The following is a 15,449-nucleotide window of genomic DNA, read 5'->3' as shown; positions in this document are numbered from 1 at the left end:
TTTCTGACTGATTAGCGTACTGCTTGCATTTATGCTGTAAAACCTTTTTTTTTTTTTACTGATTATTGGAGTATGTTTTACAAGAAAATACTATTTCAATGTTTAGAAAATTTCATATTTCTTTGTAATTGTTTGTCATATTTGCTAGCAATTTCTGAGTGAAAATATACATTTTCAGCATACATTTATGAAATTTGGCAGACGCTTTTATCCAAAGCAACTTACATTGCATTCAATGTACACAATTTATTAACTCATGTATTTCCTGGGAATCAAACTCTTGACCTTGGCATTGCAACCACCATGCTCCACTACTTGAGCTAATATTTCAACGCTACATTGTTCTCACATGACCTCAATATATATATATATATATATATATATATATATATATATGCATGTATTCTTTATAAAATATTTTAGCAAAAAAATGCATTTTAGTCTAATTTATGTTAAAATGTCTTAAAACATTTAACAGTGTGATCAAATAATGGGTCAAGAATATATATACTGATATTACTTTCACTTCATTGCTCACAATCGAAAGGTCATGTGGAGAGCATTGCATTATTATACACAATATTTGGCACAGAGTTTAAGGCCATATTTATAATACAAATTCTGTTCTATGCATACACAAGATCTACAGTATACAAACATTATGTGGCATAAATAATAAGTGTAGTATGGTAGCAACTCAAAACTGTTTTTTCTCTCTCCCAAACAAGAAGGATGGATATTTCGTACACATAAAGAGTTGTGCAAATTTTATTTTATTTATTTATTTATTTTTTGTAATTTAAAGTTCTAAAAAAATAATTATAGAAATGTATTAATAAAAAATAACACCTAAACATAATATAAAATTATATTCAAAATTAAAAGTTAAATAAGCAACCCCAAAAAATCTTGCCTTGGTATGAGTAACATGCTCTTCAAAATGACTCAAAAGTCATTTTTATGGCTTTTATTCTGTTAGAAATTCTCAAAGGGATTTTTTGCTGACAGACTCATGCTACAGTGGTTCTTTCGGCCTTGGGAAATTATGACAGACAGCTCCCGAATTTGAGGTTGTCCCGAAAGAAAAGCTGCTTCCCGTTTCTGTCCGTTTCGGTGTGCCTCAAAGCGACACTTTCAGCCCTGAGCAGCTTCAAACTGTGTTTATTTTGGGTTTTTAGTCTATTGTTTTTATTTTTTAGATGACACAAAACACTGAGGTACACGTGTAGCGATCTGACCCTACGCCAGCGTGTTTACAGACCACTAGTCTCTGATTTGCTGACAGTATGTCAGATAGATGAAGACACAGCTTCTATTCTTAACGGATTCTTACAGCCACAAGGGAAAAAAATGGGGTTTGAGATGCCAACAAAAAACCACAGAGAGAGAGAGAAAGAGACAGATAAAGAGTGAACAGGTTTGGATGGAGTGGTTACTCATACCGACTGTTATTTCCACATATATAATCGAGTGAGATCAGACAGGCTTCATCTAAATCTCCACCTCTTTTATTCATTCTGTCTGTCTCTATTTTCTCACTTTTTCTTTGTTTCTCTCTCTCTCTCTCAGCCGCTTGGTTTCTTGCTCTTTTTTCTCCCTTCATCTGATTGGCCACAGAGGTGCTTTTCTGCCCTCTGATTGGACGAGAACTCTCTCTCTCCTTCTCGCTCGCCCACTTTCTCTCCTTTTTCCCATAATGCCCATGGTCGGTGAGCAGGAGCTAAGGGTCTGTCCAATCATTGTCTGAGCCATCAATCAAAGCTGACGGGCCCAAGCGACATGAAAAGAAACCTCAGTGGCAGCCATTAACCGAACACCCCCCACCACCCCTCTCTCTCCCTCTCCCTCTCCCTCTCTCTCTCAACCCCCCGTGCTTTGTTTTCCTTTCAGCAGACAAAAACGGACTGACAAGATGGAGGGTTGGACATTAATCAAACCACCCCATGGAACCATCTCTTCCTCCTGATAATAAATAAATTCCACTCTTCTCATTGGGCAGATGTTCACATTTTCACCCTGCTTTTCCTCCTCCTCCTTGCTTGTTCACGCTTGCTCTCTCGGTTTTAAGGATCCTCATCTGCTCTCAGTCAGAGTAATTCCCCACAGATCAGAGCAGGGCAGGTGTTTGCTTCACCCTGGTCCCTCTCCAGGGGCCATGTTGCCCTGACAACTGACCATCCCGAGCCTCTGCACATTCGCGACTGCCGTATGCGTGTTCTGTTTGGTTTGGACCAATGGTCACCCCCTGCGCTTTAATTGAACATGCACTTCTCAGCGGGAGAACATGCAGAGAAAGGAACAGCCGCAAAAACACGTTCTTCCTACATGCATGACTATGAATGTCAACTGTGCTCAGACCACTGCGTCTGAACGAGGGGATTTCTTGGAGTCTTGCTGGTGGAAAATCATACTCAGCCCAAGAGAATGCATATAAAAACAGCCTTTGTTGATTTGGAAACATGACAGCTGGTCCTGTCCTACTGCCATGACAGACAGAACAACAAGATTCCCAAGATGAGTCAAAGACTTCAAATTAAAACCGAACTGAGGGTTATTGAAGAATGTGTCCGTGTTCAAAACAACAAAACACAATGCAACACAGCTGTTTGGGTTTGTATTCATCCAAACAAAACCAAGTATAGCAAAGTGACACAAAACAAAAACAAAACAGCTGTTTGGACTTATGTAATATATAAAAGATCAAAACAAAACACAGCATTACAGTTTTATCTATTTTTTACACAAATGCAAGTTCAAACGAAGAAAAAAAAAACAGCTGTTTGGACTTATATTATATACAAAAGATCCAAACAAAACAAAAACTATAGCAATGCAACAAAAAGCTAAAACAAAAACAGCTGTTTGGACTTATATTACATACAAAAGATCCAAACAAAACAAAAACTATAGCAATGCAACAAAAAGCTAAAACAAAAACAGCTGTTTGGACTTATATTACATACAAAAGATCCAAACAAAACAAAAACTATAGCAATGCAACAAAAAGCTAAAACAAAAACAACTGTTTAGACTTTTAGTGCACATATACAAAGTCAAAACAAAACAGCATAATTGTTTGATCTTGTATTACAAAAATGCAAGATCAAAAAAAAAAGTTTGGGGTTATATTACACATAATAAAAGATCTAAACAAATAAACACAAAAGGAAACGAAAAAAAACAATGGTTTGAGCTTATACGTGCAAAAAATTCAGACAAAATATGTCAAAAAAAGTAATTTGAGCTATTGTACATACACAAAATCCGATCAAAACAAAACAAAACAACTACCAACCAAACAAAAAAACAAAAGTCAGTCTGCGCTTATGTTCTTACAACAGATCCAGACAAAACAAAGCAAAGTGGGGAAAAAAAACAAACCAAAGAAGACAGTTTAAGCTTATATTATACATATGAAAGATACAGAAAAAAAAAAGAAAAAGAAAAAAAAGTGGTTTGGGCTTACACTATACATACAAAAGATCCCAACAAAAAGCAAAGCAAAAATCAACAATTAAAGTTTGTGTGAATGTCTAATCCCTGAAAGAACAATATATTTTATGACCTGGATTAAGATGACTGAATTAGACTTTTTCTGCTCATCTAAAATGCTTGTGGAACGTTGAATAAAAGTGCAATGTCATTTAACGGCACAGAAGTATAACTGATAGATCATGATTCCGTCGGGGAGGATCGTTTCCTCTGAACAATTTTTTCCTCCCCTTGACAGGTAGAAGAAGACAAATGAAAAGTTAAGATGGCACGTGGAGGCGTGTTAGTAAGCCGCAACGTGTACCGTGGCACCCTGCCTTGCAGGGCATTGTGGGATATGTCCTCCACCGAAGTGGCTGCCCAGATGACATATTACAGCTCTGCGGGAAACGCATGGGCCTACAGGAGGATGCGTTTCTCCTGCGTTCTGCAAACTTTTAATTTCAGTTGTCCTCCCTGCTGCTTTTACCCAGGTTCAGCGAGAGCCCTGCAGAGGGCCGAGGCGTGTTTGCGTTGGCCCCTTCAGAGAAGGATGCAAGCCCGGAGGACTCTTTAACGCTCCAACTTTCAACTTTGAAGTTTTCTTTGACTGCGCAGCGAAAATATTGGCGAATACAGCTGAAGCACTTCTCTTATTCGTAAATCAACTGGAGCCTTCAGAGATCAAAAGGCTGCGCCGTAGCGCCGTATGAAATATTCGCTTCCTCACAACGTTTACATCCTCACATTAGATAAAAGAAAACATTCTGGGAGAGGCCTCCATCCTGGTGGCAAAATCAAAGCGATTTACGCACACACACAACACGCTGCCAATAACACGACGACACAATGAGGATGTCTGAACCTGCAGAAACAAAAGAAGCCCATTGATTTGCTGTTAGTAGATCTGATGAGTGGAAATACAGGCAGAGTCTTAAGATGGCTGGATCGGTGAAGATATCGTCTCCAGTGCGACGCTGCTGTTATCCCGAACCCCAATCTGTTGTATCATTGACACATAAATGGATTAGGGTCATGTATCACTGATAATGGTCAAGCCCAAAGAAGGTGTGTCTGCGGTTCTGGTTGTGTGTGCGCGATAAGGCCTATTGATTATGTACCATATGCAGTTCCCACGCCATCCTTTGTGCCATGTGTTCGGTGATGTGTTTTTTTCCCCAGAAAGGGGTGGGTGCGGTGCTACAGCTGGTGAGTGCGGGGTTCATTTACTCACACAGCCGATGGCCTGCAGGAGCCTGTGTGCTTCTGTCTGGAAAGGTAAAAAAAGGTGTGCGTTTTCGTGCAGCCGATTCAATGAGCTTCTACGAACAGAATCTGCAATCAAGATAAAAAAGACGCCACACGTTCAAGACAGACAAGTCCTTTTTAATGGATATAATCACAGTGGTTTCGAAATGAGAACTGTACAGCTGCGTTTTCTGACTGATAAGGCCACAGTGAGGAGTCCGATACAAGAGGCACGTGTGTATTTCACATTACACACAGAAAATATATTCACATTACACGCCTGGGCACACTTTCAACATGATCAGCTAAAATACCACAAGTCTGAACTACATCAATCACGATGTAACACCCCTACCAAGTGACATCCATGTCATTTTACAGGAGAGCGATGCTTAACCATCTGCCACTGTGTTCACAGCTTTAGTCTACTTGGTTCAAAGTTTTAGCACATGACAAACAGTGTGTGATAACGTCTGGCAGTGATGCTGGAGGTACGTCGAAGCTACAGTTTTCCATCTACTTCTAACTGTGACTCCGGGGTTCGTTTTGCAATTTCAAATCAATAAGAAGTCGCAGTTTTGTGTAATCAACATGATAAAAATCATACACATAGTTTGTCATGTACTCTAGACAAAACCTTTCAAACATGATCTTAAATGGATAGTTCACTCAAAAATAGGGCTGCACGATTTGTGGGGAAAAAATGTATTGCTTTTTTTTTTTTTTTTTATAAAAAAAAAGCTCCAGGTTTGCTGGGCTTGTTTGTTGGGTGGCATAATTTGGCCCAAAATTTAGATAATTATTATTAAATAAAACAATTAAAATAACTCTTAACATTTTTATATTTCATTGCAAAATATTTATTTATTCTATGCAAATATTTAAATTATATTTAAGAACTTTTTTCTTCTTCTTACAATGTTAAAACATCAAGCTTTTATTTTGGCAGAAAACCACAGGGAGCCATTAAAGCTTCTCTTTTGTTGACAACAGTCTGTTTATAAGGGCATCCCATTACAAATTCATGACAATGGTTCCCAAATGTATGTCATAAGCAACCCAAAGTACAGCACAAGCAGAGATTTAAAGTGCCCCTATTATGGATTTTTGAAAATGACCTTTCATGCAGTGTGTAACACAGCTCTAAGTGAATGAAAACATCCTGCAAAGTTTTAAATCTGAAAGTGCACCGTGTATAAAGTTATTGTCTCTCAAAAAAAAAAGAGTCGACTCTGAATCATTGAAACGAGTCGTTTTTAAAACGAATCCCAAGCCATTTCATGTTGACGTCAACATGAAACATTAGCATATTGCCCGCCCACTTGTTGCACGCGCAGACCCGGGAAAGTTTGACCATCAGTCGATTTTCGCGTAGGTCTGAATGAAAATGCTAATTCATTCTTTGCCACTAGGTGCTGCTTTTGGAGCGGTAAAAATAGCTGTTTCCCCGGTAACAGCTGTACACAAAGCAGCACTGCGCTCACAAACGCTGCTTTATCAGGCATTACAGGCATGATGAAATGAAAATGAGACCAATCGGACTAATCACCGCAGATTAGCATAACGCAAAAGAGGGGTTTGGAAAAATGAATCGTTGAGCAAAACGTTTGGGAGTCGTTGAGCAAATAAGGTAAAAATAAATGCATATTATAAGACACTGAAAGTTGTTTTTAACTTTGCATGCATGTCATCTGTTGTTGGGGACTCCCAAAACCAAAATATGAACCTTTCATTACCCATAATAGGGGCACTTTAAAGGGGTCATATGATGCGATTAAAATTTTTCCTTTCTCTTTGAAGTGTTACAATCTCTTGGTGCATTAAGAAGATCTGTAAAGTTGCAAAGACTAGTCTCAAATCCAAAGAGATATTCTTTATAAAAGTTAAGAGTCAACATTTTATGGAGGACTGTTTCCTGATCCTGGGAGAGTAGACTACAATGCCAGCTGTTCTGACTCACAGTCTGTGAGTACGATTTCATTTAAAGGATTTGTCACTGACGATTCAAACGTGAGTTTTGAGCAGTGTAGAGTAGCGCTTGTTGTTTGTCATTTCTCCGATCACAAATGCAGACATGGTTTTATGTTACGCTCCGGCCTGACAGGGCATCACAGTATGGTAAGGGGCGTAACATTTCCGTCACACGCTTGAGGTATTCGGCCAATCACAACACACTGGATAGCTGGCCAATCAGAGCACACCTCGCTTTTCAGACCGATGAGCTTTGCAAAAATCGACGCGTTTCAGAAAGGCGGGGCACAGAGGAGAGTACAGTATGTACAGTATGTGGAAAATAATGTGTTTTTTTTACTTTAAACCGCATAAACACATTTCATTACACCAAATACACCAAATAATGTTATTTTTAGCAACATCATATAACCCCTTTAATGCAAATCGAGCCGCTCTGAGATACTGAAAACAATGGATCATGAGTTGCTCCAGTCTTCACTCTGAAACTCTATTTATTAAATTAAATTGCAGCCTTATTGGTTTTATTTTGATTAATCATGCTGCATTACTCAAAAATGAAAATTCTGTCATAATTTACTCACCCTCATGTCATTTCAAACCTGTATGCTATGGGTTTGGTACCACTAAAAATGAAAATTAAGTAAATGATGACAGAACTTTTTCTGAACTATCCCTTTAAGGTTAATAACAGAATTTTGTGTCGTTAAATTTGATTTTAAATGTTCAACTAACTACGTTCACTGGGGATGTCCAATGGAAGTCAACACTCAATGCTCAAACATTGCTCTCTACTTCTCAAACGAGCCCACCAATGGATCATCAGCTGGGTGTGGCCTTTTCCGGAGTCTCTTGGCCTCATTCTGAAGCTTCTGTCGTATGTAGCCCTTTATTTCTGAATCAGTCTTTCCAGGGAAGAACCGCTGCACTGTCCCTGTGGAGAATGTTTCACTGGTAATCAAAACTGCAAACTTGAGACCACAATTAATCACAAACTTCACAATGGCCTGATTGCAGTTAATGAAATGTAACTGAATGCATTCTCGAACTAACTAAAAGACACCCACCGTGCAGTACTTGTTACAAACAGTCCCTTATACATACTCAGAATGGCCTGGATCTCATGTGCTGGAAGAGCTGGCTTAGGCATCCCTCGCTTGCTGTTGACGATGCCTGAGACTGAGTGAGAGGCCAGACAGTCTCTGTCGTAGAGGCTGCGCAGCAGGTCATTGGTGAGTTTCTGAGCGGTGGTCCCTGTGTTGCAGCGCTCCAGGAGATCAGCAGTGATAACCTGGAGGAAGAAACACAAAAGATGTTGTGGATAAGCTAAGAAAATGTATTCAACAACCAATGAATGACAAATTTTTTAAACTGATAATAAAACTGAATAATCAACGATAAATGTTATTATTGATTAGTCAGATCTTTCGTACGGTTCAAAATGCACTACTACGACCTAAAAATACATTTAATTTCATTTTACTGCTCTTTTAATGCAAGCATTTGCAAAACAATGCACTCTTACAGAAAGCAATTTAATGTTGCTGTTATTGTTAAACTTTAAATATTTAATAGTGATTGTGCAGGCAAGTCATTCAAATATTAGCTAAACAACAAATTGTAGTTTTAAATGAGCCACAACTGAACTTGAAATCATAAATGCAGGTAATTATATTTTTACAGAAACAAATAGTAATTTTAAATCATGCATAATTCATATATATCCAAATAACAGTACATACTTAGTTTGGTTTGATAATTTTAATAATTTTGGTTGTTTGCTGCTTTCAACAGACAATGACAAATTAAAATTTTTTAACAAGCAGATTAATCAATTACTAAAATAGTTGTTAATTGCAGCCCCAGAAAAACAAAAAACATTTTGAATACAGGAAATGTTGTCTAATATGTTGTGTTCATTTATTTATTTTAAAAATATTTTAAACTATTATTTTTTATAACCATTCCATATTGTATTCTTTATTGTAAAATATTTTGGGAGCCAATGTAAACATCACTTTACTTTTCACATTGTTCGAGTGAGAGCATTGAACATTATGTCTGATTAATCAAAGCAATAACCAGCAGATTAATCGACTATTAAAATAAGTGCAGCCCAACGATGAAACAGTAGCAAAAAACAGCAACTGTGGCTAAAAAAAATACAACTTTTTATTTCAAAACAATTAAACACATGAAATTCTCTGAAGAACTTTTATCAAAAATGTACATTAAATTTCACCAAAATGAGAAAGCTGATTACAGAAGCATCTAAAATGTAACTCTTACTTTTTGTTCGGGAAGCGTTCCATTCATTTGAGGCATTGTTTGTGTGACCTCATACTGACCACACCCCTGCTGCTCTGAACTTGCACATTCAGCTGCTCTTCCACTAAGCACCCTTGGAGGAGAAATGTGACTGGGTGGCCTGCTTCTCTCAAGCTCCCTTGAAATGCTTGCAGCTTCATGGCTGCCGCACAGCCATCTATCACTCTTCTGGATCAGCTCTTCAAGTGTCTGAGCCAACTTCCCACAAGCTGTAAAAAAAAGTATGAATTTAGACTGAAATTGTCTCACAACAAGAGGTAACCTGTTGTGTAACATGGCACACCACAGTAACACTAAATCTTTCTTTGACGTGAAGCTTCCTCATGAACTTGCTGAACTTTTCCTCAAATTGAAATGATCTTGAAACATGAAATGATCTGTGAACGAGTCTGTTTTCAGTGAGTTTTCAGCTCGGTGTAAATCTTTCCCTGCCAATGGAAATGCATTGCTGTAAAATAAAAAACCAAACCCTGAAAGGACACATTTCAGAAGTCCACTGCTTTACCTGTAAGGCTTCTGATTTGTTCTCGGAGGCCGTCCATCTCCCTCTGCATACCCACCACCATGGCGATAAGCTCCGCCCTAGAACGTGATTGGAGGCTTCCGAGCACCTGGAAGAAGATTATCCACATCACATTATAAACTGAGTGGACACATGGGTTCAAACTTGTATCAGTAATTTACGAAAAATGCCCATGATCATTTTAAGCATGGAAAACAAGTGTTTGGAGCTGAATAAGTTTAAGTGCAATCACTTTTGGCTCTAAATTCTCAAAAGGCATTGCACAGTAGATGTTTAGAAGCTTAATTTATGCAGTAAATTAAATGTTAGATTATTAATAAAGTAGCCCAAAAGTGGAATTTAGTGCCATATTACCTCCATAGTAAAATTTGCATCCCTTGTTGCATCTCCAAGGGGCTTGTCAACCTCAAAAGCCTGTTCGAGAGCCAGCAAAATACATATGAAAGAAAATACAACAAACCAGTGGTTCTGGTTTGGTTTGCAACTTCAAAATGACATTGGCTAGCAATGTAAAAAATGATAGTTTTGAGGTTCCTCACATTGGCAGAAACCTGAAGATGCATCAAATATCCTGTTACATTATTAGATAGTTCAATATATAATTTAAGTGCCTAGAATCCTTTCCCTCATGATGGGATTCCTGAAGGAACTGAAGGCAGTCTTTTAAGTTCTTGCAGGAACTCTTGGGGCTTCATCATGTAAGCTCCTCGGAGAACTGATTTCCCTTTTTGAAATGGGTCCTAAGGGTTCTCGAGAGGGTTTTGCCAGTGTGATAATGCCTCCAGTGTCTTCATTTGTACAGTAGCCTATATGTGATCCTATTAACCCTCATTAAACTAGGCTACAGATACAGCAGGTCTGAAATAAATCATTTAAAGCTCCTTAATCACACGGAAGATACAATTGATCTGTCATATATTTTCATTATTTTAATTCATTTTATTATTCAAATCTTAAAAGCTATAAATGTTAAGAATTGTCATTGCAACAGATGGAACAGATCAGCTAAAAACAAAACTGATTACAATATTGATTCAGCAATAAAAAAGGAACAGACCTTTGTTTTGAACTTAACATAGTCAGCATTGCAAGATGAGATGTCCTCTCCATTTAGTTCTCTCCATTTTCTCCTCTTCGCCGGCTCTTGCTGAAAGACAGTCACATAATTAAATCAAGGCACTGCAAAACAATGACACATACGCAACAAAAGCTTGATGTTTACATACACTGAAGATGTGGTTCGCCCTCGCGCCGGTTTCTTCGGGTGTCTCTTCGTATGCCTCGTGTCCACTGTACAGGATGCGCTTTGCTATTGTTTTTCTCCTCATCTTTCGCCCATTAGCCGTTTTCCTCGCCGAAAAGCCGTCCGGTTCTTTATCATGCCGGTCATGGCCACGCGCAGATCCGTGACAGCCTGATGACTTTCACGCTCGTGGCATTTCGATTAAAGTTAAAGACACTCTGGCGTGTCAACATCACGAGTGCGTCTTGAAACACTTGAAAACGAGTAAAATGTGTGGAAAGTGGACCCTAAAAGTTTTAACAGTGGTGTCTTAAACCTATAACAATTTGAAGAAAAAAGACACTATAAACGGTTCATAATCTGTCATAAAGACATGCTATGTAGGCTATTAGCTAGCAATAACATTATGTCATTTTACTAATGTAAACATCGCATCTGATGTTTATTCTGTACATGAAAGTGAGATTAATTATAGACTAGAAATAGCTAGCCATTTGTAACGATCCCTCTCGCTATTATTTTGTATTTTTTACTATTCTATTTAGCAGCCTTGGTTTACTGGCACACTTCAGTCTCCCCTTACCTTTTTAAAACATTAGAGATATAAATCCCATATTTTTTTGTGTTGACATATGTTCGATAAACTATTATCTAACATAACATTAACCTGGCATTAAATGTATCTAGCTTTAAAAACATAAAATGTCTTATTCCCTCTGGAAATATGGATTTTGACCTACATAAAATGTCTTATTCCCTCTGGAAATATGGATTTTGACCTACTTGACTGTATCTAATATGTTAAAATCATCATAATCATAACTGTCATAGACATCATCATTAAATAAAATCAAAACTGTCATAATCGAATGAAATATAGCCTACTGAATTAGTTGTAGTACAACACTTTTTAATTATAAACAAATTATACAACATTACAAAAAATAATTAAAATTGTGACAAAAAGTAAGATCTTGTGGACGCTTTCGGAGGGTAGGTAAATATTTTATTTTCTGAATTTTTACACATGTTGGAGAGTTTACTGCATTAGTCAAGCTCAACCGTGGTAACCAAATTATTGTAAGAAAAATTATAAAGCAAATGCATTTTATACATTTATGGGAATTGTTATTATACAATAGAGTAAAAAAAAAAAATTTTAATTACAAGCCCTATACATGAAGACATGTTTTTTTTTCTCAAAAACATATACTGTCTAAAATAAAACCAAAACAATGATATAAAAATCTGAAGCTTTAGACATTATACTGTGTGAGACTTTATAGGGCACATTCTTTTTCTTTCCCACTTGTTCTTTCTTTTTTTGGCTGTGTGAGCACAGATTTGACCCCATGCATTCCCAGGTGACTACAGTGAGCACTAAGTGTATCCAGAAGCACCTGAGGTTGTAAAAGAGAGGCCTCTGCAGGGATGGGAGGAGGCAAGCAGCTCAGTGCTGGAACAAAGTGGATCCTGTAGCTTATTAAAGCAGGCTAGGGATCACAAAAGGTCAATCAAATAGTGCTATGTGCACCAGTACCGTCTCTCTTCCGGTTATATGCACTGTGAATACGGGTCACTTTAAATGACACCTTGTTTGGCTCGATCACAAGTCCTCAGACAAGACAGATCATGTCTCACCTGCTAGTAAAATGCTTCTCAAATTAGTTTAATTCTCAGTTATTCTCAGTTTACCTGTATTAAATAAGGTTCAGGTTGAGTTTAATTTCTTTTAAAACCTTTAGTGTAGTAGTGGATGATGACTGACAGGTGAGGTGCTTCACTGCTGTCTAGGTGCATTAAATAGTGCTAATATTTCAAATTTGGTTTAGTCACATGCATTTAAAATATGATTTATAGGTTCACAGAGTGTTTGGAGCCTCTTTACACCAGTGCTGTCCACCTGTGAATGGATTGATGAAATGGATCTCAATACCAATAATGTGATGTTTTGACTACTAGCACACAAAGACTAACTGTAAGGAGACACAAATGTCACTGACTAGAATTACTTCGTTACGGACACTAAGATAGATGCACTTACATGCTGGATGAAAGAGAACTGGCACCTTCTCTTATGATGGTAATTAGACAAGCATGAGAGCTACGATCCTGGTGGCCAGAGTTATTTCAGTTCAGATCGTTTGAGAACTTTGTTTTAACTTACGTGAACAAAATTATTCACTCAACCTGGTAGATCCACCGTGACGCTTCTGATCTGCAGAGACCAAACATGAAGATCCGTGACTAAAGGATGTCTTACATCACAGCAGATGCTATTACAGTCCAGGCTACAAATGTGACAGCAGAGCCACCATTTCTCGCTCAGACAGAACGATTATTGATCTCCGCCCTGCATATTGCAGCATCTTGAGAGGCTCTGAACCAGCATAAAGAGGAGTATTGATGATATATTGATATGCATTCTTTTATTTACTTTACCCATAAGGCCTTTCACCTCTCTCCTAACAAATCAGTTGCACATTCAATATAAAGCTTCTTTTTTGGGTCACAGGCTGCCATTCCCCATTTAGTCTGAGAGCAGCTTTGAAGTCTGTCTTGTGACTGTCAGACTTGCTTATGCATGAGAATTTGTACTAAAGGATCTGATCTGAAGTCCGTCTAAAATAAAATACTAGAACCAAATGACGCCATTCATGAAGCCAGTGAGCAAAACAAAACAATGTTCAAAAATATTTTGACAATGTTTCTTGCATCGTTATTAAGTGCCAACACTATTTAAACAGTTTTGCACCCTAACCAGTTAACATATGACATGGTTGCATATGTCTCAAAGTTAATTAAATCAAAAATACAAAAAAATAGAAATAAAATATATATAAATTAATTAGCGCACTTTATTTGCACATCTCTTAACTAATAAAGAACACTGTGGATTATAATTCCCCTTTTGACCAGAAAACAGAGCATGTAATAAATAAATAAAAATTGTGTTAAAAGATTTTTAAAATATTTTTATATTTTATATAATAGTAATATATTAATAAAAATCATAAGAATGTAATTTATAGAATATAGAAAAACGTATAAACTATTTATACATATTATAATTATTTTAAGACCTTTTATTTTTTATTTTTATTATTTTAGTAATATCAATTATTGTGGAGGTGCTACTTAAACAACAGTGCATGTAATAAATATATTTTTTAAATAATATTTTATAGTAATACTAATCATATGTTATTTATAAATAGTAATATAATTTAAATAAGACCAATTATTGTGGAGGTGGAATATTCTCAATCACTAAAATAATTCTCAATAAACTGAAATCGTTAGAATCAGGATCAGAATTAAAATCATTAAGGTCCTTATGATTCCCAAACCTAGTGAAATTTGTGTCCTTTGAGCTCATGCATCAAGAACAGACAAGAACTGTCTTCCCTCCTGATCTCTCTTTCTCCATCTTTCCTTCTCTGTACATAATGAAAATAGAAGAGTAAATAAGTGCCATAAAGAAAGAGGCCCTGCTTGGGCACTGAGTGGGATTTAATTGACCATATGGGGGCGTCAGATTTGAACTCTGACCTTACTCCCATCAACCCTTGGGAGCGCCCTAAAATTATATAATGATCAGAAAGGTGGGCCAGCTACCCAGGCAAAAAAGGATAATACAAATGAGCACACACTTACATTCTATAATAGCTGTATTAAATGCACCTCTTAACATTTGTCTGTAGACTTGCATACAAGACTGCGTTGTTTCTCACACTCACCTATCGCTGATGGACAGCTCGTGTTTTGAGCCCGCTCAGCAGTCTGTCACTTGATTAGACTCCCCACCATGGCACTTCTTTCCTCCGTTGCCAATGTTCTCTCCCCCCTCCGCTCATGCATATAGAGAAGCTTAATTTAAAAGGACAACAGCGCTGCCTTAAGATCTTTCGCAAAGGGACAAAATAAACTGACACATGAGTACAAAACAATGCAGGCCATTCGGTGTCCAGGGCAGCACTGAATGTGGAGGAGTGCCGGACAGGGGTTTTGTGAGCCTTTGATGGGAAAAACCTGATTTTTGAGGGTTAGATCTCTCTTTTTTGAAGATGAGTCATTTTTGTACATTCGGATGTTTAAATATTTTCTTCTATTACGGTTTAGTGAGCAAAAAATATGAGTTTTGCAATTCTTTGTGGTGCAGAGATGATACATTTCACCTTTAAGACGCAAACATTCAAATCCAGCATTCACAGCCAATGTCCATTTAAAAACGAATGCAAGGCAAAAAGTATAGTTTCTTTATGTTTAATTTCATTATCCAAAATCAGATGTAGTACAAAATCATTTACATATACTTTCACATCTTACCTTGATGGTCGAATGTCCTAAAAACACACCTACGCAAAACTCTTTGTGAACACTTAACTATTTACTCGCCCATTTGGTTCCAAACCTGTATGACTTCTTTTCTTTCTTTTGTGGAATATAAAAGAGGATATTTTGAAGAATGTTGGCAATGAAACAATTTCAGTCCCCATTGACTTTCATTGTATGGTCAAAAAACAAACAATGAAAGTAAATGGGAATCAAAACCATTGGGTTACCAACATTCGTCAAAATATCCTCTTTTATATTTTGAAGAATGTGGGTAACCAAACAGTTTCAGCTCCCACTGACTTCCACTGTATGGACAAAAACCAAAAC

The 15,449-nt window shown here is 37.2% G+C and overlaps 1 protein-coding gene across 2 annotated transcripts; it reads right to left on the bottom strand.

The window, feature by feature from the left end:
• Positions 1–4,626: 4,626 nt before the first annotated feature.
• LOC107687794 (uncharacterized) lies at positions 4,627–10,964 on the bottom strand. 2 transcript variants are annotated; one of them, XM_016485252.1, is made up of 8 exons: positions 10,768–10,964; positions 10,599–10,688; positions 9,896–9,955; positions 9,524–9,629; positions 8,980–9,227; positions 7,795–7,981; positions 7,503–7,624; positions 4,714–4,806 (listed from the first exon to the last, which is right to left on the bottom strand). In XM_016485252.1, the coding sequence occupies exons 1-8, from the start codon at positions 10,867–10,869 to the stop codon at positions 4,783–4,785; spliced, it is 939 nt and encodes a 312-aa protein (XP_016340738.1). In that variant the 5' UTR covers positions 10,870–10,964; the 3' UTR covers positions 4,714–4,782. The 2 variants fall into 2 exon arrangements, with proteins under 2 accessions (XP_016340740.1, XP_016340738.1); XM_016485254.1 differs by lacking the exon at positions 7,503–7,624 and having other exon boundaries at positions 4,627–4,806.
• Positions 10,965–15,449: the final 4,485 nt, after the last annotated feature.

Source organism: Sinocyclocheilus anshuiensis, unplaced genomic scaffold (assembly GCF_001515605.1).
Source record: "Sinocyclocheilus anshuiensis isolate Anshui unplaced genomic scaffold, SAMN03320099.WGS_v1.1 scaffold97, whole genome shotgun sequence".
Lineage (NCBI taxonomy): Eukaryota > Metazoa > Chordata > Actinopteri > Cypriniformes > Cyprinidae > Sinocyclocheilus > Sinocyclocheilus anshuiensis.
Note: the sequence above shows the minus strand (reverse complement) of the source record. Positions and strands in the feature narration are given on the sequence as shown.

Bases quoted from the DNA above. Each gene is read 5' to 3' on its own strand.
- LOC107687794 (XM_016485252.1), bottom strand. From the start codon at position 10,869: ATGAGGAGAAAAACAATAGCAAAGCGCATCCTGTACAGTGGACACGAG. The intron at 9,630-9,895 runs GTAATATGGCAC...ATCTTCTTCCAG, and splicing joins ATGCAAATTTTACTATGGAG to GTGCTCGGAAGCCTCCAATC. The intron at 4,807-7,502 runs GTGGGCTCGTTT...TCTTGATTGCAG, and splicing joins ACCCAGCTGATGATCCATTG to ATTCTGTTCGTAGAAGCTCA.